Genomic DNA, 22,764 nt, shown 5'->3' on the forward strand with positions numbered 1-22,764 from the left:
GTGTGTAGTAGAAGTAGCAGTTGTTTTGAAGGTTTGTAACACCGATGCTAATTTCTGTTAGCACGTCGATGGCATTTCACGTTACGGATTAGCAAGAAGCTAGCGGACTTTTGGTGGACGAAATGATTGGGTTTGATTGAACATTTTGGTGGTCAAACATGCAATGTTAAAATTCATTAAGCATTTACAATATCATATTATTATCATATTTAGAATATTTAGGTGTTTCCCCTCTAAAATTGGGTCATTAGAAGGTATTTGTTAAATTGAAAAATGATGGTAACATATTTAGTTCAGTCCAAATACACAGTAAATTGCCCTATTGGCCAATTTAAAAAATAAAATAAAATAAAATAGATAATAAAAGGTTTTTTTCCTGATCGTCGCTTATTTGCAGATTTTTCCATTTTTATAAATGTGCAAGCAATTATAAGGTTTGTCAATTATTCTCAGACTTTTTCTATCAGCATTCCCTACCCGTGAGTAGCAGACTTTACATTTTTATATTCAACAACTGCTTGATTGTTTATAATTTAGTTAATTGTAATAACTCAATATGTTTTGATTTACCTTTAACTACGTGGTAACGTTTGCTCATTCGCTGGGATGCCACAAGATGGCGCCAAATGCCTGCCTGAGCAGGAATTGGTGTCAAGGAAGTGTTGACCTGATCCATTTCAACTTGAGAAACTTGCCTTGCGGCACGTTCCAAATACAATTATCTGTACACCATTTATTTATTTTTTCTAGAAAATGTAAGTATTAAACTGCCAGTTTAAACAATTAATTAATTATAAACATTTTGGTACATCAATTGCTGGCTACCCCAAACACACTCACACACACACACACCTTGTACACTACCGACAAATATTGGATTATCCTGAGAGATGTAACAATTCCTCTTTTTTTTTTTGTTACATGAGAATCAAATATTATTTATTTATTTATGTATTTATTTATAAAAAAAAAAAAATATGAAGGCGTTTCAGGGTTCAGGTGTACCTAATGAAGTGTCCCGGCTAATCAAAGGTGCGTGCGCGTGTGTTGTATGTGCACAAACATGATGAGAGTGTTAATGAATGACGCGTCGCTCATTGGCTAATAGGATTCCCCCGCCATTGCTCCCTGCCTCCCCCGGGCGGTAAACAGAGTTGGAGGGAGGGAAAACACGTGTGTGTGTGCGTGTGTGTGTGTGAGAGTGGGGGGGGGGGGGGGTTGTATGCAGTGATTTATAACATCAGCTCTTGCTCGCACCTTTTCTCCCGTAGCAGGGCCACAAACACATCCATTACAAAAGTACTGATGTTAATGGCAATTGTGCGCGTGTGTGTGCGCGCGCGCGTGTGTACGCACACTAGAGTGAGCGCACTTTTGTGTGAGCGTGTGCACCACCGTGATAATCACAAGCTGCTGGCTGAATGGGAGGTGAAGGTTACGAGGGCCTTTCCCATAGAGGTAAGCAAGTGCCTAGCCGTGTGCGTGCGTGCGTGCGTGCGTGTGCGCGTGATAGACTCAAGAGAGTAAACCGAGGCATCAAGCCCCCCCCCCCCCCGCCTCTCCCGCCGCCTCATTTATCAGTCATTAATGTTTGTTTACACTGAGCAGGCGCTAGCGAGTCCATTTGGAGCACTCGAACGTCGAGTCATGAAATTTCGCAGCCACGTTCGATCCACGCGCAATAAGGAAAATGTTTGTTTTTGTTCGTGTACACAGAAAATGGCCAAAATGGCCCTAAGATGTCAAAATGGCGGCTTTCCTGTGTCTATTTGGCATCCATTTTTGGGGGGTCTACTCTTGGTAGACATGACTACAAAATGTCATGCTGCTAAATAAAACTGGATTCAGGGGCTAAATAAAAAAAATATATATTGAGGTCAAGTTTGCTGTAAATAATCCAAATCAATTTAAATTGGTCACTTGATCTTCTTAGCCCTACTTCAGACTCGTTTTGTGGCAGATGTATCGACCAAATTCTATATATGCCTGGACGTGAAATTGGGGGCTGAATTAAAAAAAATAAAAAATAAAAAAGTACACGTTTGCTTTCAAGGGGAAATGGCCAAAATAAACCAAAAAAGGCTGATTCAAACCAAAATGGCTGACTTCCTGTGTCTTTTTAAAGGTACGGCTTCTAGAGACTTTTTTTTGTGCGTCTACTCATGATAGACATGTCAACCAAATTTGATGTTGCTGATTGAAACTGGCTTCAGGGGTTAAAAAAAAAAAAAGTTTGAGGAGAGGTTAACAAGCCTAAAATGGCTGCTTCCAAACAAAATGGTGTACTTCCTGTGTCTTTTAAGGTATGACTTTTTTTTTGTCGCTCTACTCATGATAGACACGTCAACCAAATTTGAGGTTGCTGGGTAAAATTGGCTTTGGGGGGGTGAGGCTGATTCGCCCCCCCCCCCCCCAAAGTGTCCAATTGGATTCAATTTGGTGGTGTGCATCCTGACCACGCGTTTCTCGTTTATTCTGACATTCTGGGAGGCGGCAGTGATCCAATTTTGAGGGTGGAGGCGGGGGCGGGACCTCGAAAGAAGCGTCTTGAGAAGGGACGGCTGGATGCTGAAGATTACTTCCCCTGTGTGTGTGCGTGTGTGTGCGAGAGTGTGTGTGTGAATCCGGCCGTCTCCTCTCACATTAGCCTTTACATTAAAGGCAGTCAGGTGGAAAATGAGTGTGGACCTGAGCCACCTCGTCCACCCACCTGGCCCACCGCGAGGGGATGAGGAGGGGGATAAGAGGATGATGAAGAGTACGGACGGGGGTTGTGGATGGGCTGGAGAAAGTGCATTGACTTAAAAAAAAAAAGAAAAAATCCCATCCTTGCAGATGAAAAATCATTCATACGTGTCTGGTTTGGAGCATCTAACGAGGTGGACGCGCACCTTTCAAAATGCACGTGATGGAATTAAAATGGGACATTAATAATTAAAATCCTATTAGTGTGAATATTTCATGAATATGAATGAATTAATATCCTTATCCTCCTAACAAAATATATCTTGAATTTCACGTTTCGTTTAAAGGCTCAAAATATATATATATAAAAAAAAAGAGAGAGAAAAAGTATTTAGATGCAGTTAGCAGGTTAGCAAAATGATTATTATTTTTTAAATGACTCATTGAAGGGTCTTTGAAAATTCCAAATTGTCATTTAAAAAAAAAAAAAACTCAGTGCTGGGTTATCAAAGCACAAAATTCAGGTTAATCACGAGTGTAAATTTGTCCCTATGTTTCTATTTTTTTTTTTAATTAATGTTGACATTGATGTTTTGAAACTCACAAGAAGGCCTGTGAAGATGCCAAGTTGTCTTTGATGCCTACAAAAAATATGTTTTGTTTATTCACATCACTGAGGTCACTAACCCAAAATTGGGTTAGGTGGGCAAACAAACACTTAACGTTAAGTTTATCAACAAGTCTAAAATTGACACTGAAGACGCAACATTGTCTTTGATTTTCCAAACATTACATTTGGTTGACTGAAGACAAAATTGTGTCGGATGTTGTTAGCTTTAGCAAAACGTAAGCGCTCAAAACAAAGTCCTCAATGTTTTGAAAAGTGACATTGATGCTTTCAAAAATTTGGAGACACAATCGTCTTAGGTTAGTGAAAATAAATGGTAAAATAGTCAACAAGTCTTCAATTTAACTTGCTGATACAAGTCATGGATGGACGGATGATTTGAAGAATTTTTTTTTAGTTCACTGACGACAAACGTGTTAACGTCGGATTAGGTAGGCAAAAAAATTGATTAGTCAAACTTTAGAGGCATTTGAGACCAGCACTTCACTCTTTGAGTACTCACCGATACTAAGTACCAAGACTTTTAATATCTAAAATTTAATTTGACACAATGACAAAGATTTGAAAAAAAAAAAACAAAAAACTATTTCTTTAATGCAGATGATGATTTGCTGATGTGCCAAGGAGGACTTATTCAATGTCATTGTTGTATTGGTGACTGGTATCGGCAGCCTCCATGAGTATCTAATACCTTAAAATAAGGCTGGCATCAGTAAACGTCTTATCCAATGCTACCTTGTAGCGCAACACGCATTCTGTTCAGCTTTGTTGTCGTCGTTTTCAAAACATCTTTGGTGTCTTTAAAAAAAAAAAAAAAAAAATCCTAAAAATGCTTCAAGTTGTAAGAGACATTTTTTATTACCAGTGCTATTTACATAGAAATAATACAACCCTTCAAACATGCACACGTACACACACACGCACGCACGCACGCACGCATCCATCCGTCCACTCATGTTTACATCCAAGAAGATTGGAGTCCACCAGCAAAGAAAAGAGACGACGTTTCTGTTCCGGGAATGAAATCGGGAGGAACGAATCCAGAAATGCTCATTTTGGCCGAGAGGCGGGAAAACGCACACCGGCCGCTAGGTGGCGATGGAGGCCCGATAGCGGCGGCGGTTGGGGATTTGGGGGGGGGGGGGGGGTTTGAGGTGGTATGGAGGGGGCGGGGTGTGCGGCCCGCCACAGATGTTGCGTGGCCCCTCTTTTGTTTGCTCCCTTTAAGAGGCAGGAGACCTCAGCTGTTGAAGGAGATTCTCTATTATGGCTTCAGTGTGCTTTTGAAAATCATTTCCATTAAAACATGTCTTGTGGAAAAAAGGACCCCAACAAAGGGAAGGTCGGCCGGAGGCGCGCGCGCGGGCACAACAATCAAGGCCGCCCCGTGTGCGCGGGGGTGTGTAGGAGAAAGGTGCAGACACTCTTGTTTTAACACATGATCATCATGTTGAGGAGGAGGAGGAGGGGAGGAGGGGGGGGGGGGTATCTGCACGGCCAGGATTTGAACCCTAAGCTGCCATGCCCCAATTCAATCTTCAACCCGATCTACTGGGTCTAAATAATTACCCGAACGTTGGATAAAAGCAACCCAATCCACAGCTGGGTTAGGATAACGACCCAATATTTTTGCTAAAATAATAACGTATCTTTGTGACACGTGACAGGACGGCAGCGGGTCCGATGAACCTGTGCAGCCGTCATTATTTCACCACTGGAATGAGGACTCCTGCGTATTCGCCGTTCGATAGTCACAAATTTGTTTTTTTTTTCCCCCCAGTGGAACCTGTTCTCCGACTATGAGGCCAGAACCCTGTCTTAAATAGGAAAGTAGTAGCATAATTGGTTTCAAGGAAGTATGTTGAAGCGTTTGCCGGGGGGGTGGAAAGAATTTGAGCCTGGCTTGACCACGGACGGAGGTTCGCACTTTTGGCGCATTTTTTTTCTTCATCAAATGTTCAGTCCTCGATTTGTACGGGAAAAAGATGGAAGTTAAGTTTGAAATAATATCGCAAGGTTTTGGTGCGCTAGTTTTGTCGATTAAACCACAGGTGTCAAACTCAAGGCTCGGGGGCCACATCTGGCCCGCTACATCATTTTTTTTTTGGTGGCCCCTAAATGCAAATAAAGTGCGTCTACTTCATGTTTCTTGCTAAATGGATTTGTTTTTTTTTTTCATTTTGGCAGAAAATTGGTCTCACAATTTCAATTTTCTTCACTTTTAGCAGATATGACAAGCGTCACCCTCCAACTAATCTTTTCTTAATATTTGGTTGTCACTATTATCCACAAACTATTATCCATAATTCATGAGATATTTTGTTAAATATATATAAACACAAACATTGTGGTTCTAAACAACATTAGCCTAATAGCATAAATGCCAAAGCAATTCTTAACTCGCTGCCACAATATCAATGAAAAAATACCAATGTTGCTTGCTAATTTTTTTAAAATTTTATTTATGTCTGTGTAGATTCAGAGTCATCCGGGTCAGACTCTTGTTGTTTGTAGAATTTGTGTCTTTTCCTTTTTTCAGAAAACATTCAAATCCGACTCGGCGTATGCTAATATGCTATTAGGCTAACGAGGTGATTTTACATCCATACGATGTTCGCAGTTAGAACGGCCCTCTGAGGGAAACCACAAGTACGATGAAAATGAGTTTGACACCCCTGGTTTAAGCTGTTAAAATAAGCAATTTAAAAATAATAATAATAATAATAATAATTTCAATGACTTGCATTTTTTTGTGTTATTTGTAGAAGGGGTCTGTTCCTATCCCGTGCGAATAGCAGCCGTTTTCTGTCTAAATCCTTTTTTTTGCGCCATTTTATTTGGTGTCGTGCCGTGATTAGTTTTCAGCTCTAAAACGTGAGCCTTGGCTCGATAACGGCCGGGAAACCCTCGTGCGAGGTTCCGATGAGGGGAACGGGTGGGAATGGACCGGGTGAATTTGCCATCATCCCGAGCGGTACCGGCGGCAGGTTGCGACGTTGAAAACAAGCGACACTCGCCGTGTGTCCAAAGCAACGTTGACGTGAAATTATCTCAAAGCGTGGAGCCGCAGCGGCCGACGCGCCTATTTTAGCGACTACGCGGCGTGACCGCGGCTACGCGCGAGGTGACGGTTCTCTTTCAAAAGCGAGGAAATGAAGTTGAAGAAAAGAAAAAAGTCCCTTTGGCGTTGTTGCGTCTACTGTGATTTTTGTGGTAGCGTGGATGGAGTCAATCAAAGTCTTTGTTGTCCAGAACTCAAGTCCAGTATTCCAAGAAAGCACGTAGGGACGTCTCTACACTTCTACGCAAGTGGAAAGCGGTCCGCTCTTGGTAAAAAGTAACTCCCAGCCCGTCCCGGCGGCTTCACCAGGCGGCGGCCTCGCCCATCTCGGGCCCTTGGTGGGACATGGGGGCGCTGTAGCTGGAGTTACTGGCCAGTGAGAAAGGGGGACTGGGCCCGCCCCCGTAGGCCTCCCCCGGCACGGGCTGCAGGGAGCCCGGCTCGGGACTGGGCGTCTCGGCGTGGGAGATCATGTCCGTGAACCTTTGGTCGTCCGAGGGGAGGTGGCCCGAGCCCTCCATGGCCCCGGGGCCCGAGGCTAGGATGTAGGGGGATTCGGCGGGGGACTGGGCCTGCGAGGACGGGGGGCCGTGCGGGAAGAAGTCGTAGTTGCTTCCTGGTGCGTAGTAGTCGCCCTGGTACTCTGGAAGGATAAAAAAAAAAAAAAACACGTTAGGAGACGTCAAAGATGTTCGCAATGACATCAAAGACACGTCAAGGATGTTTTCGTCAGTGACGTTTTAGATTAAAAGCAGTTGTTGATTACGGTGTCAAAGATGCTCTCAATGACATCAAAGACACGTCATTACGTTGTTGGCGAAAATGTTGATGACGTGCTTTTTCATTAAAGATGTTGTCTAACATGCTCTCAATTACAACAACATCAAAGACAACGTCAATTATATCAAATACACTCTCAATGACGTTTTCAAGGACATCGTCACATGATGTGGGCAGTGATGTCTCTAAGATGTCAAAAATGTTCTCGACGTCCTCAAAGACCGTCGAAAATGTCGATGCCATGATTTTTAAGTATGTTCTAGTCAGTGATGTTCTCGAATATGTTCTCAGTCACATGACATCTATTTACGCTAACATCAACGACACGGTCGGTGACATCGATGATGACATTTCTGAGTATAATGCGGTCCGTTATGTTACCAAAGATGTCAATCGATGCCGACTAACATTTTCGGAATGACATCAAAGACACGGTCGGCGCCACTGATGAAGGCGTTGTTGAGTAGGATGTGGTCAGTCATGTTGACAAGGACGTCAAAGATTTAGTACATGACATTGATGTCAAAGAGGGTCGACATGGTTTCCAATCACTTTCTCTCGAAAGACGTTCTCAGCGACATCAAAGACATTGTCAATAATGTCGTCAATGACATCGATTGCGACATTGTTTTCACTGACGTCCGTATCAAAGACGGCAACGGCAATGACATTTTTCGCATCGTCGGTTACGACGCGACGTCCACAACGTCGATGCTTTTGCAACCAGACAACCTCAAAGATGAATTTTTTTGGGGGGTAAATAACATTGTTGCGGATGACATCAAAGGACATGATCGACGAGCTCGCTGTCCCCGATCGGTCCATCATCCGTCCTATCTGTCCTGAGCCGTTGCCGAGTCACCCGCATCCCGTCCGTGTCTCCATCATCGAACCCCGAGCACACGCATCATCCGTCTCCGCTTCTATTATCGTCCAACAATGAGCCCATCCGTCCGCTAACTAGCGTCCGTCCCTCCATTTTCCAGCAAGCCCATCTGTCCCTTTTTCCTGGGCTTGTGCTGACGTAAACACTTGACACCAAATATTCAGAACGCAGATGTCTCGGCATGGACCGAGCAGCTTTCTGCCAAATCGCAGACGCACGCAACCTCAAGCTTTACTTCTGCGGAACTTTAAAAAAAAATATATATTGTTATTCTTTCTTATTTCTTGAATTTTCACACCGCAACAATTGATTGAAAAGGTGTTTGAATGGAAATAATGCAGCCGTGAGCCTGTTGGTTGAGCGACCTTGAGAAGAGGCCACGCGAAGGGGGGTACGCACACACACACACACACGCACGCACACGCACACACCCACGTATAAAGGCGGGCGAGCCGGCCGAGGCGGCGCGCCACAAAGGGGGTCTGAAAAGCGGCGTGTGAAGAAAGCGAGGGAGACGAGAGCGGGAGATGAAGGTTTTGTCCTCACCGCGCATGGAGACTCATTGAAGACCTCAAATTGTCTTCAACGTTTAGAACAACAACAAAAAAAAAAAAAAAAACGCCCGTGTCAGGTTCGTCGTGGACGGAAATCTCTTTGATGTTTACAAACACGGGTTTTACACACACACACAGTTAGATTGGTGGAAGACAAAATCAGGTGTTTACAAAAAAAGGGGCAGGACTAGATTTTAACTTCCTCCAACCTCTTTTGAACCTCTTTTAAAACCAAACCAAAATTAGGGTCCCCAAGATTCAGTTGTCTTCTCTTTACAAAACCATACATGGTCTTTGATCAGATGTTGACAAAAAAATATGAACACGGAGGACTAAATTTGAATTTTATCTTCAATAAAAATGTAAGGGATGGCTTCATCGAACCCTGGCTTGTTGAAGTTGACAAAAAAAAAAGAACATTTACTTAAACGTCGGAGGTGTCTTTGATGTTTACAAAAACTCACACGTCAGGTTGGCGAGGACTAAACATTAGCCTGGGATACAAACAAAACCACGTGTGTGAGGTTTGTCAGACTAAACTGTCTAAAAAAACGTGCATATTGGGGTCGTTGATGAATAAAATGTCTTTAATGTACATTAGATTCACAAAGACAACATTATCTTTGATATCTACAAAAACGTCTTTTTTTAGTCGATTACAAAAGCAGATTTCTTAAGGACTACATTATCTTTGATTAGAACAAAAAAAATCTAGCTTCCTTAAGATCAAAATGGTCTTTGATGTCTAGGCAAAATTAACTTTTTTTCTTTCATTTTTACAAAACATGCATGGCCAAGATTATATTTGATAGTTACAAAAAGATAGACACTATGATCCGTTGGCCCAAATTGTCTTTGATGACTACGAAAAATCCCCCAAAAAATTCACTAGGACTAATTGTCTTTGATGTTTACAAAAACATCGTTGAGGATCATTTTTGATGGATACAAAAATCACGTACCTAAAATCCGATAAAAGACCTAAATCGTTTATGGCATTTAGAAAATATAACTTTTATTTAATTAAAGACTAAAGCGTCTTTGATGATCACAATGCGTGCAAATGTTTGATTTTGTCAGTTGGCTAGCGTTTTTGTTGTGTGCGACAGGAAGTGGAACTGACCCCCGTAGTAGCCGTAGGCAGCCGGTCCCAAGATGTCCGGGTCCTCCAACCGGCCCCCCAGGGTTCTCATCCTCCTCGGGCCTCGGAAGAAGGCGTGTCTACGGGCCCCCAAAGCGCTCAGCTGCTTCATCCGTCGCTCCTTGGATCTTCGGTTCTGGAACCAAACCTGCCACCGGGCGGACGGAGGTGATGGTTAAAAACGTTAAAGACTAACGTGTCTTTGATTCTTAGAAAAACACGTTAGGGGTGTCATCGTTGTCTTTGATGTTTGCAAAAACACATTACAATGTTAACTAAAAATCATACTTGATTATTAACTTGTCTTTGATATTTTACAAAAATACACACATTAGGTTCACTAAAAATCGTTTGATTTGTATTTGATGTTAACAGAACACGTGCGTTTCATTCATTGATGATTTGAATTTGTCTTCATGAAAATGATCTGCACATTAATCCCGTTGATAACCAAACTGTCTTTGATGTTAACAAAAGCACGTTACATTGTTTGATGTCTAGTAAGATTTGTCTTTGATGTTTACAAAATAACATTGGGTTTGTCAAAGACGGTTGACCGATAGTGTTCACTCAAGACAAAAACTGTCTTTGTCCGCAAAACATATTTGGTTGGTCTTTGATGTTCACAAAAAACCTACAATATTAAAAAATGTGATATCACATTCGTTGACGATGACATTGTCTTTGATATTTGACAAAAATATGCACAGCAAACCAAATTGTACACAAAACATGTTCTTTGATGGTTTAAATTTGCCTTTTTTATGTTAACAGAAAAAAAATACATGATATGAAATGGTCTTTCACAATTTACGAAAACATTGATTTTTAGTACGTCGTCTTTGATGTCAGATTTGACCAACATTAGGTTCATTGAAATTATTTTCCAGAAACAGCTGTTTTCCAAAGACACAAAACTGTCTTTGATTTTTACAAAAACACTCAACGTTTCTTTCTGTCCTCCACTACTCAAAATTGGTCTTAATCGCAATTTTCAAAAGACACAAATTTGTCCCTGATGCTTACAAAAACTCATCAACTTTGGAAAAAAAACACAGATGTTCCAATCACTGGGACGTCTGCGTTACTCAAAAATAAACAAATAAATAACTTTTTGTGCCCGTTCTTCCCTAAAGCCTCCTTCGTTGCACACTACGAGCAGCAAACCGTGTTTTTTTGCTTTGGCCTGTGCTGCAAAATCATGCATTTTCACAGCAGCCAGACAGACACACACGGAGGCAACACCTGCTTATTGAGAACAATCGTCGATGTGGTGGGTAATTTTTTTATGGAAATGCTCTCGCTCCCCTCGAGAGAGAGATTACACGCACACACACACGCACACGGGGGGGAGGGGGGGAGCGTTGCTATTTAACACAAGCAGCGAGGCCCAAACGCAGCCTCCATTTTGGCTCGGATCACCGTACACACACACACACACACGAGGGCGGGTGTTGAGGATGGATGCAAGCATGGATGGATGGAGACACACACACACACACACACACACGCACACATGAAACAGAGGTGAGAAAAAAAAAAGGGAGGGTGTGGGGCATATGTAAATCTGTGAAATCAGCGATAATCACAGCCAGCGCACAAAAAGCCACATCACACTTGGCAGAGACGGCGCTAATCATCCTGACATTGTGCACGCCCAGACACACTCCCGCGAATGTGTGTGTGAGCGTGTGCGAAAACACACACACACGCAGGCAGGAGCGCTTCCCGCATGCGCGCGGTGGCCCCTCAGCTAAAACAAGACCACCACCTATGACTAATTTCACGGTCGTGTGACTGAAACAAACACGAGGAGGGGGGGGGTGGGGGGTGCACATTAAAAACACACACACACACATATCGTGTTGTGATCGTGTGTTTTTGTGTAGCCTGGTGTGTAGATGTTAATTGGGAAAATAATAAGACGAAGAAATGGAATGCCTGCAGACATGGAGATGGAGGAAGGAACAATAAAAAAAAAAAAAAAAAAAGTGTTTTCGCAAAAGGTCAAAAATGAGTTTTCATCAAAATAACATAATGATGCCACGTTGAAACGATTCAATTCGAAATTGCCTTTGTTTCCCTGCAAAAGTATTGGGACGCCACCGCTGATGACATCATTTACTAGTCAGTCAAGTAAGGTGAGAGATTATTTGAAAGACGGTTTATGATAGAATCCCGAGAGAGAAATCGAATTGTCTTTTGTGCAATTGGATTGGCGCGATTCATTCAGAGCCCAAAGGGACATTTTGTCACGCGCATTTCAAATCAATGATTAATTGGAAGCCATTTTGTGGTTTGGAATTAGCATCAAATGTCAAAACTGCACAAAAAGTGTCACTTTTTACGTTGCTATCTTCATGTAAAGTCAAAACAATCAAAGTTGCATTTTTTTATTTTGTATTTGTACACCAGATGGCGCTACTTTTTCCTTTTGCAAGCATGCAGTAAAATCATTTTTGCCTGGGGTAATAAATTTCAATACAGATTAAATATGTTTGTTTTTTCAAACTTTTGCGAATTGTTATTGATTTTTTTTTTTTTACGAGATTTTTTTCAGTTTTTTGTTTCTAATATTCAAAGCATGCAGCAAAATGTCACATTTTCAGCATTTTCTGCAAGGTGTGTTTATGTAAATAAATAAATAAATAAAAGTATGTGAATAACTATTTCAGCCAGAAACTTATACGTTAAATGTTATGTTTTTGGCAAATTTGAACATATTTCTGTTATTCAATCATAACTCACAACATGGACCAAAATGTGGAGAAAATACTCATGCAGCAAGATGTCACATTTTCACCCTTGCAAAAGTCTTCAATGCTGAAAAGATCACGTGCGCGTGCACATTCAGATCAAATTATTGATTATATTTGGGAGAATTGGACACTCATGAAAGACTTCAAAACACGCAGTGTGGACATGTTTGAGCCATAAAAAATGTTCAATTTAAAACATACAGAAAAAAAAGCAAAACAAAATTTCGAGATCATTATTTTCTGCAAGGTCATTTGTGGGAAAACAAAGTGTGTGGTTTACGACTTATACTAGTCATACTATAGGAATTTTTATATTTAGAAATATATACCCGCATTAGGGCTCCACAATACATTGAAAAAAAAAATCGTTATCATGATAATGGCACGTGCCATAAGTTGGAATTGAATGATTTGATCTGTTTTTAACCAATTGGATGCAAATTTAAATGCACATCACCATCCAATAGGTGAACAGTATCTGGGGCATATATATATATATATATATATATAAATATATAATCAATTAGCTAAGAATATATTGAGCTTGCTTATTTTGCCACATGAAATAAAAAGTTTCTTTCATTAGACAATGAAAACATAATCTCCTTATGTGAAATATTGCAACAAAAAAAATTAAAATAAAATATATAAAATTCAACACCCATGCTAAATATCTTTCTTTTTTTTTTTTTACATTATTGTGCAACCGTAATGCATAAACGCCTTATACGGTCACACACACAGTGAAAATCTGCGTATTTGATGGCCATTATAAACTGTCCTCCTTACCTGGATGACGCGCATGTTGAGTCCGGTCTCCTGCGCCAGCTGCTCCCGGATGTGTCGCGTGGGTTTGGGCGTGGCGACGAAGGCGGCCTTGAGGGTCTCCAGCTGCTTGGCCTTGATGGTGGTGCGCGGGCCCCGCCGCTTGGTGCCCGAGTTCTGCTCCTCGTTCTCGATGTTGTTGGTCTCCTTGTCCGACGACGTGCAGTTGTCGCCCTCCTTCAGCTCGTCCTGCAAACCGCCGTCCTGCAGGTCCGGCGACAGGCTCCGGTCCGTGCACGACGACACTGCGCACGCGTGAGAGCGTGGCATTTAAGATAGAGAGAAAAATGAGGTGTGTGTGTGTATATATATATTATTTTATTTTACTTTTAAAAAAAGTATCTTAAAAAAAGTAACAGCCGAATTTATAAATTGTCTATTTACAATAAAATTAAAATTAAATCTCAGGAAGCGCGCGTGTGTTGTAACGTTTCCGTTTCCGGTCAGTGTGGCGTAGAGACAAAATGAGCAGCAAAAATCCAAACCCACGCTATAATGCTGGGACTCGCCGTCACGAAAACAACCACACTTGACCAAGCGTCACAAAAATGAATCGTTAGGACCAGGAAACAGGAGCGACGGCTCCAACGTCCTTCATACCACGTTGGCGACAACTTGTACTTTTAGGCGCGGCCCTATGACGTCACTTGTTAGCGACACACCTAAATGAAGGACCAATATCGACGGATCTACAAATCAGTACCCATAACCTCCCTTTGTGTCGGGGGCAGGGCTTTGTTGGGGGTTCGTCTTTCGATACCCATGACAGTAGGACCCCTAATGGACCCTGATGCATACTGACAATAACAATAGAGTCCTTGGAGGTGGAAAAAGAACAAAAATAAACATGTATGTTATTTGTTGACTAAAAATAAAGCTTAGTTTGCACCCAAATACGCTTTTTGGATGCTGAGTAGCACCCAAAAGTGGTTCCCAAAAAGACATATTTGGGTACAATAGAAGTGTGTTTATTTATTTATTTATTTATAGATCATTTAGACAACCCATTTCGCACCGCGTGCTAATATTCTGTTTTTGGCGATCATTACCACGACATTTAGCGACGTTACTTTCCTTGTTCTTCGTTCGTACCTGAGTTGAGGCTGACCTCCTTGATGGTGGCCGAGCTCAGGTAGTCGTCCTTGCACACGAACTTGTTCTCGTCGATGACGTAGAGCTCCTCGCCGGTGGACAGCTGCTTGTGGCACACCATGCAGGTGAAGCAGTTGAGGTGGAACACCTTGCTGCGCGCCTTGCGCACCAGGTCGCTCGGCGAGATGCCCTGCAGGCAGCCGGCGCACTTGGTGCCGAACCGCCTGCATGCGCGCGAGCAATGGGCGGGAAAGAGGGAGAAAGAAAGAAAAAAAAACATTTGCAAGAGAGCCAACACAAGAGAGGATTTGTTTTAGTCTTTGTTTGCGTCGCCGTTTGTTTGGCAGTGAGTGGGATTATGCAAACGGCACCAAGGCGGTTGCCAGAGAATTTCGCGGTAGGGTGCAGGCGAAGGCCAAAAGAGAAATGGCGAAATTCCGAGGCTACTTCGGAGATGCAAAAAAATAAAATAAAATTACATTGCAAAGAAAGGTTCTTTTTTATTATTATTATTAATCACTGCATGCACAATAACCTATATACGGCAATTTGATGATGCCATAAAAAAAACTAAAAATAATAATAATAATTCAGTTTTTTTCCAGTTGTGCGCTTGTTTGAGCTGACAACACGCAAATTAAAAAATAGAAATAAAAAAAGTTCGATTATTTTGAATTATTATTTATCATTATTTATTTTTGTTATATATGTTATATGTTATATTTTGTTTCGAATATGAAAATAGTTCTCTAAAAAAAAAAATACTTGCTTGCACAGAGAATGCGGATTGAAAAATAACATTATTTGATTTAAAAATCCCATTTTAAATCGCACATCATATAGCATAACAATTTGAAATCATTTCAGACCAGCCCTATAATATACATGCATATACACACATATACGACATAAGGATACAGGTAATAATAACAATGGCAATACTTTTGGGTCCATTCCAGACTGCGCGTGCTAATCAATCCACGCGAAACACATTAGTGGCAATCAGGACATTGTAGGCAAGGATATGAGACGGGATTAGGCAGAGTGGGATGTATTTTAGGCGTGGAAATCTTCTCTTAATCCATATAAAACGTGCGTGGGAGGACGTTCAAGACCCCCCCCCCCCTCACACACACCCTACCCCCCTATTTAAAAAAAGAAAAAAAATCACCTGGCACCCAAAAAAAACAAAACAGCTGTCTCGGGGCCACCTGAGTGCATGTGCGTGAAGGGGGGGTGATTTGAGAATGCTCCCCCCCCCTCTCTATTGTTTTAACACTAATGTGGGCCCTGGTATCACTCCACGTTGTCGCCTTTCACATGCACGCCCCTGCCTGCGCGTCCACTCTGCACAACAATTGCGCACATTAGCCTGATTAGTCCTGCAAGCGCTAATGGGCCGCTCATTTGCATACGTGCAGGTACACCCGGACCAGCCGGCTCGCTCATTCATAACGCCGGACGTTTTTTTTTTTTAAGAGCATTTTCAGCATTAAAAAAAAAGAAAGAAGCAGCATCTTTTTGTTTTATTTGAATAAATGAAGCCATAATCCACATGGCTGCAAGAGGGTATTATTTTAAAAATAGGAAACGTTATTATATGAATTAAAATATTCCATTTTGCTTTAATTAGGATTATTTGTGAAAGCTGCTTAGGAGCTTGTTTGAGTGACGAAAGCGATAATGCGCAAGTGTGTGATTTTTTTTTTTTAATTTTATTTAACGAGGAACCGATTTTGCTTTGATTATGATTTTTTTTCTTCAAATCTGTTTAATGGCTTGTTCGGCACGTATGTTTTAAATATAGAAAAGTAATCATGTGAATTAAAATAGACTGCTAACGAGTTTGCTTTAATTATTATCATGAGCTTGTTTATTTAATCCAGACAACTCGTGGCTGAATGTGCATTATTTTTCAAATTGGAAGTCTTATCATGTGACATTGAAATTGCCTGTTTTAATTTGCATTTTTTTCAACGCTGATTATAGCCTGATTTGTCAGAATAATGCCACATTGCACATGGCTGCTCGTGCATTTATAATTTTTTTTTACTAGCAAAAGAGTCGGTCAGCTATAAAACAAATGCTACTTGAATTCTTTCATCTCTTTTTAAAATTATCATGCGAATTAAAAATCGGCACATTGAGGAAGTTTACTTTTTTTTTTTTTAAGCTGCTTTGGGTTCCTTTGAACGAATAAAGCCAGAATACACATTTCTGTACGTATACATTTTTTTTAAGGAACACAAATCATGAATTAATAGGCTAACAATGTTACTTTGAATATTATTATTATTAGTTTTAAATTAACTCCCCCTAATAAAAAAAAGTGCTACTTTCCTTTAATTCTATTCTATTTCTACGACCAATAGGAAGCTATTTCTTTTACAACAACGCAAATTAAAATGACACCTAATCTACGAACTAACATCAATGACGGCGCACAATAATAACACAAAGATGCTTTTCTTTTCTTCCTGTTTGTCGTTGTGGGTCCTACCGGAAGAAGTCCACCTTGCAGTAGAGCTTCCCGTCCCGCGAGAAGCACTTGTCGGTCAGCTTGCAGTTGCACTCGCAGCACTGCACGCACTTGGCGTGCCAGGCCCGGTCCAGCACGTTGAGCAGGAACCGGTCCAGGATGGGCCGCTCGCAGCCGGCACAGTGGACCATCATGACTGCGGCCCGCGGCGCGCCCACGCCCGACCTCCCCGTTCTCACGACTGGCTCGGCAGGCCTTTCCACGCGGAACCGCGTCTAGGGATCCTCCACACCTGCCACCCTCCTCCCGCGTGGGCTGGCAAAAAAAAAGAAAAAAGAAAAGAAAAAAAAAGGAGGGCAACGAAAAGAAGAAGAAAAAAAAAGAGCCCCGGTACCGGCTCGGTTCTGGGTGCTGTATCCACAAATCCACACTTGCTTGTTTGTTGTGTCCTGATCAGGCGCGCGCACCTGACTTGTTCCAAATCATAACAAGAAGAATATCCTGCAATCGTGCGCGTGCTCGTGGATTTGTTTTCTTTTCTCTCTCTTCTATTTTTTTTTTTTTGTCGGCGTGCAGTGGGGGTGTTCCACGCGTGTCCTGCGGGCTCCTCGCCACCTTCGCGTCACTGTGGCCGCCTGTCACGCGGCGTGGACAAGCAAGGCACCCCTCCACCTCGACGCCGCCGCCGCCGCCGCCGCCATCACCCACGAACCATCAGCGCGCGAAGCACATTGGCTGGCGCGCGCCTTAATTACCTCGCGCGGACAGCCAATCACGGAGAGGCTTCGGTCGTCATGGATACCGAGCTCACGGCTTCTCCGGTGGACCTGCATGTCAAGATGGGCAGAACCGAGTCCGAAAAATTGGCACTGAGGCCTTTAAAAAAAAAAAAAGAAGTAATATTCTTCATCATCAGTTTAGATATAGTTAAAATGTCAACTTTATCGTCAGAATATCTTGTGACGTTTCATAGTGGACAACTAGTCCAAAAGATGACATTGTGTAGTGGCAGATATGTCACACAAATAAGTCATCCTCTGCACTGCCACCCACTGGTCATATATGTAAGTGCAGTGAAATTTTAAGAAAAAGACAATCACAACTAGTCCAGTAATTTTTTTTTTGATTTTTATTCTTATTCTTTGCACTTACAAAAGCTGACCAGTGGATGGCAGTGTTTGGGACGACTGCCTTGCGTTGACTGTCGTGACTGATGTGAGTCTTGTGATGTCACAGTTGAGCATCATTTCATACACTAAAATGGAAACGTAACGCACTATAGTGGCTGATGTCCTTTGAAAGTCCCCCTTTCAAGTGTATGGGAGGATTTACTTGGGTCTACTGTAGTGACGGATGCACAACTTACACTGCCACCCACTGGTCAGTTGCTGTAAATGCAAAAAAAAAAAAGTTGCGCATCAGTCACTACAGTAGATGTAAATAAGCTAGCTGTTCAATTTTGACAGACTAGCATTCACTGTAGTGACTGATGTATAAAAAAAAAAAATTGAGGGGGGGGGGGCAAACAAGGACTAATGCAACAGCGAGCGCATGACATTACACAGTGGCTGGTCCGGGTGTTGGGAGGGGGGGGGGAGTTTGGGGAGGCAGGGAGGGCGGTGCCTTTTCACATGCACAACGCTATTTACAGGGAAATGCCACGGATTAGTCAGCAGCTTCATCAATAAAAGGCGAGAGGCCGGGCGGGGGGGTGGGGGGGGGGGCAGTCCGAGAGGCCAATCTCAATATTTACAGAGCGGACGCGTGGGGTCGCTTTGCACTTTTATTTTTTTTATTTTTTTTCTGTCTCTCTGCTGGCCGGCGTCTGCGTACCGTTCAGGTTTGGCTCACTTCGGCTACAGTCCAGACGACGTTTGGAGGGACGGCAAAATGTTCAATGGCAGAAATGCTTTTTGATACAAAAAAAAAAAAAAAAAAAAGAGGTCCAGGTCAAGGCAGACATTTTACATGGGAAAATTCTCGCAGCAAAAAAAAAGGTACAAAAAGTATTTACAGTATACCTAAATATGAAGTCATACTAACTCTGCATTGTTGTGCTTGTCAAGTTCATAACAGTTTGGGAATTTTCAGTATCGGCTTGTTTTCATTCATCATATTTGTAAACTTAACAACACGCGTTCAAAGTAGCTTTCGAAGCACCCTGTTAACAATTTGAGGATGAGCACGACAACCACAAGTAAAATAAAAATAAAAATTCGACTTGTCCACGACCCCAAAACAAAATGCATCCGTGGCCCTCTTTTAAAAAAAAATGACTGCATTATGAGACGACACAACTCAATTTGCCAATCGAGTGGCGAGCGCCAAGAAAGCACCCGAGAGCATCTTTGTGTATTTTCTGCAAGTCTGAAAAGGTGAAAAGTGCAACAGAACATTCCAAAATAAAAGACTTGCGGCTGTCAAAATAAAACGATGTCATATGTTTAGGATTGCTTTTGTATTCCATGTTAAAAATGGATTCAGAAACACATTACGTTCATTCCTGGAGGTCACGGGGGTCACATTTCTACAGCGCGTAAGATCTGCAGCAGCGGGAAAAAAATGAAAGAGGAAAAAAACGTGAAAAAAATGATTACAACGCATACGGTATATAAATACAGCTAATAAAACATTATATTATACGAGACATTTGCAATTGCTGGCGAAATTGTGTGTGAATGCTGAATTAAAAAAAATATGGACATTTCCAAAGATATGGAATGCTATTAAATGATGTGAATTTTTGGCACGTTGAAAATTGTTTCCAAGTTGAACGTTTTGAATTTCAAATGGAAACATTCATGTGACTCTGTTTTGTGAATTGTGTCATTGAAAATGAATTGGACTTTTGTGGGGTCGGAATTTTTGTGCTGAAATTGTTGATTTTTTTTGGGCCAAGTGGGAATTTTTGGGCACGTTGAAGATTGTTTTTGAAATTAATTTAACAAGTTAATTTCAAATGGGGGGACAAAGTTATGTTGAATGTTCAGCTGGGAATGAAAGGAGATTTTTGCTTGTTTTAAAATGTTAATTTTGGGGAAAACTGTGAATTTTTGGAATGACAAAAATAATAGCACACAAAGCGTGAATGTTTGGAGCATGTTGAAATTGGAACGATGCAAATCGGATGAATTATGTGAAAGGAGATGCGTGTCGAAATAATGAGGAGATGAAAAACAATAAGTGAACGTGAGAGGTGTCAGCGGGATCGGCTTTTATTCTTTGCCGATTATATTCATTGTTTTCATTCACTTCTTGACATTTTTCAAGTTAAACACCCCCGAATTCCCCAAAACGACAACTAAAAACTTACGGCCATAACAGTTGTGTGATGACATCATTGTGGGCGGGGTCTCTGGGGGTGCGGTGACATGGAACATATTCGTCCATGTGTGGCGGTTGCGGACGATGGCAGACGTGCTCCAAAAAGTCGTTCATCAGGGATGGGAGGGGGTGACGAGTTGGAGGGGGTCATGCGGGTTGAACCTGGCCAGTCAGGAAACTCCCGAAATTCCTGATGGCCACCATGTCTGTGATCCTACAAATCACATTTTCGATTGCACATTTTTTTGCTCTATTGCAGGATTTTGCGGTGATTTCCGCTTAAGTAAAAAAAAAAAAATTTTTTATTTTTTTTGCTTAAATCATCCACTCATGATGCAAATGGTTTAAATTTGTGTGTTTCTGGGAAAAATCGGAAAAAATGACTTGGGCGATTATTTGAAGAAGGCGTCGATAGGCGAGGAATAAACAGCGTGTGTGAATGCGAGTGAATGCTTGTCTCTCTTTTATTCTGTACTTTTAGTGCGTTAACTTACAAGTGCAGAAAGAGCCTCGTGTCTGTCACGCTCCGTTGGTCCGAGGTACGATTTGTCCACGCTGCAACCAAGGACGTCGCTTTGCGACGCCACGAACGGAGGCTCGGTTTCGTTTCTGACTGGCAGCTCGACAAAAAAAACGGCAAAAGTTCACATGAAGGCGTTCGGCAGTCGCACGAGTCCAATCGATTTTTTTTCCCGGGGCGCTTCCTTTTTGAAGGACACCACGCCTGCACTTGTATCTGACGGGAACCTCGGGGCCCCCCCGAACCTCGGCCGGCGAGCCCATTCCACTTTTACGGCGATCGATGGGAGGCCAGCGATCGAGAGGGAAGGCCACGGAAAGTTGCGGCACTTGAAAAAAAAGAGGAGAACACGACCGCAGGCGTTTGGAAATAAAAGAGCGCTGCCAGGTGGATGATTGCGATGATGCTCACAGACCGGGGACGAGCCGCCATACTTTTTTATTGCTAACATAGCATGACAAGTTTTAGGGCAGCCTTTTGCATTTTGTCGTACGGTTCTAAGAAGAGGTTTATTGTTCTCATGAATAATAAATAACGACTAATCGACCAATTTCAAGAAAAAAAAATCGGATTAATCGTTTAACCCAAAAGTAATTTGACAGATTAATCGATTATCCAAATAATTATAATAAAAATAAATTGTGCAGCATATGTGATGGATAATGGATTTGGCAGCATAAAACCCTGATCGGAACACCCCTATTGATAACAAATTTCGCTAGGACAAAAGGGGTGGAGCTAGGGAAATGAGGGCGGAAACAAAGTGCCCATTAATGACAATACAAGCATTTTCAATCATGGAAGCAGCACTTCATATACTTCACTGCATGGACACATCACCAAACACAACAGCGCTGCACATCAGAAGCTAACACTAATTTGTGCATTCAACAGAACTCAGTGCAGCTCTGCTTACCTTTTGGCTTTGGCGTGACAGAGACGGCGGAATTAGCCTGTAGTCCAAACTGTGGCGCACATCAACAACTTCATTGAGCAATCCAGTACACGCGGCTTTATCAGAAGCCAACACTGTTCGCTAATGCTAATTTAAGGATTCAACAAAACTCAATGCAGCTCTGCCTACCTTGAGGCCTCCGCATGATTGCAGGGATGAAATTAGCCTGGAGTGACTTCGTCAACGAGGATGGAGCAAGTCAAGTTATCGGAATCTCACCTCGTTAGCTAATGCTACTCTGCCCATGCAACAAAACACATCGCAGCTCTGCTTACCTTTAGGCTCTGGCATGGGATCAAGAGCTGGGGATCTACCAGCATATAAAGGTATCCAATTTTATAGCTCAAAAAAAACATTTTTAATTCTCAATTCTGATCTTTTCTGCCCCAAACAAAAGTGGCATCAAGTCAAGAGGGAGCAAGCTTTTAAGTGCACTAAAAGAAAATGGCTGACGACGATTGTACGAGAATTACCTGCATTGTTACAAAAACGTCAGTTGAAAGATGGCCGCCATTCAGAGCGTCAAGAAGATTTCAATGGAGAAGGCACAAAGTTCCGCATTTCTTCCTCTCGCCGTTCACACGTCACAAAGGCGCAAACTCCCAAGGACCGACGTGGGGCCTTCAGGGGCCACTGGAATTTAGAAAGACACATCGACATGATGAACTTTGGCAAGCCCGACCCTGAAGCGGGTTTCATTTAGCAACGTGACATTTGGTAGGCGTGTCCATCATGGGTTGACCCACAAAAAAAAAAAAAAAAGATCACGAAGCCACACCTGACGAGACCAAGGAAGTCGGCCATTTTGGTTTGAAGAGGCCATTTTGGGGTCATTCATTCATTTTAGGGGTCCTTCAAAGATTCATTTCTGTTTGACTTCTACCAAATCCTCATTGGCTGTTTCACTTGGCAACATGAAACTGTGACGCACGTCTACCACGAGTAGACCCCCCCCCCCCCGCCCCAAAAAAAAAAGTCTCAAGAAACCATGACACAGCAAATCTGAGGAGTCCTTCAAAGACGACACTCGTCCTAGCGATCCCGTTGGATTGCAACTAAATTGGAAGTTTGTGCG

The 22,764-nt window shown here is 42.2% G+C and overlaps 1 protein-coding gene across 3 annotated transcripts in view; it reads right to left on the reverse strand.

Annotated features, from left to right (window-relative positions):
* Window positions 1–4,146: 4,146 nt before the first annotated feature.
* The window catches only part of lhx5 (LIM homeobox 5), a 48,706-nt gene continuing 30,088 nt past the window's right edge, over window positions 4,147–22,764 (reverse strand). Inside the window, exons 3-9 of one of the 3 annotated variants that reach the window (XM_077586004.1) lie at window positions 22,163–22,322; window positions 20,204–20,428; window positions 16,912–17,717; window positions 14,412–14,635; window positions 13,284–13,564; window positions 9,718–9,883; window positions 4,147–7,017 (exon numbers count right to left, since the gene is read on the reverse strand). In XM_077586004.1, coding sequence (XP_077442130.1) covers window positions 6,677–7,017; window positions 9,718–9,883; window positions 13,284–13,564; window positions 14,412–14,635; window positions 16,912–17,084 — 1,185 coding nt within the window. In that variant the 5' untranslated portion in view covers window positions 17,085–17,717; window positions 20,204–20,428; window positions 22,163–22,322 and the 3' untranslated portion in view covers window positions 4,147–6,676. Of the gene's footprint in view, window positions 7,018–9,717; window positions 9,884–13,283; window positions 13,565–14,411; window positions 14,636–16,911; window positions 18,339–20,203; window positions 20,429–22,162; window positions 22,323–22,764 lie in introns of those variants that run through there. The other 2 variants (XM_077586005.1, XM_077586006.1) reach the window with 2 other exon arrangements.

The sequence above is a fragment of the Vanacampus margaritifer genome, chromosome 14 (genome assembly GCF_051991255.1).
Source record: "Vanacampus margaritifer isolate UIUO_Vmar chromosome 14, RoL_Vmar_1.0, whole genome shotgun sequence".
In the NCBI taxonomy this organism is placed as follows: domain Eukaryota; kingdom Metazoa; phylum Chordata; class Actinopteri; order Syngnathiformes; family Syngnathidae; genus Vanacampus; species Vanacampus margaritifer.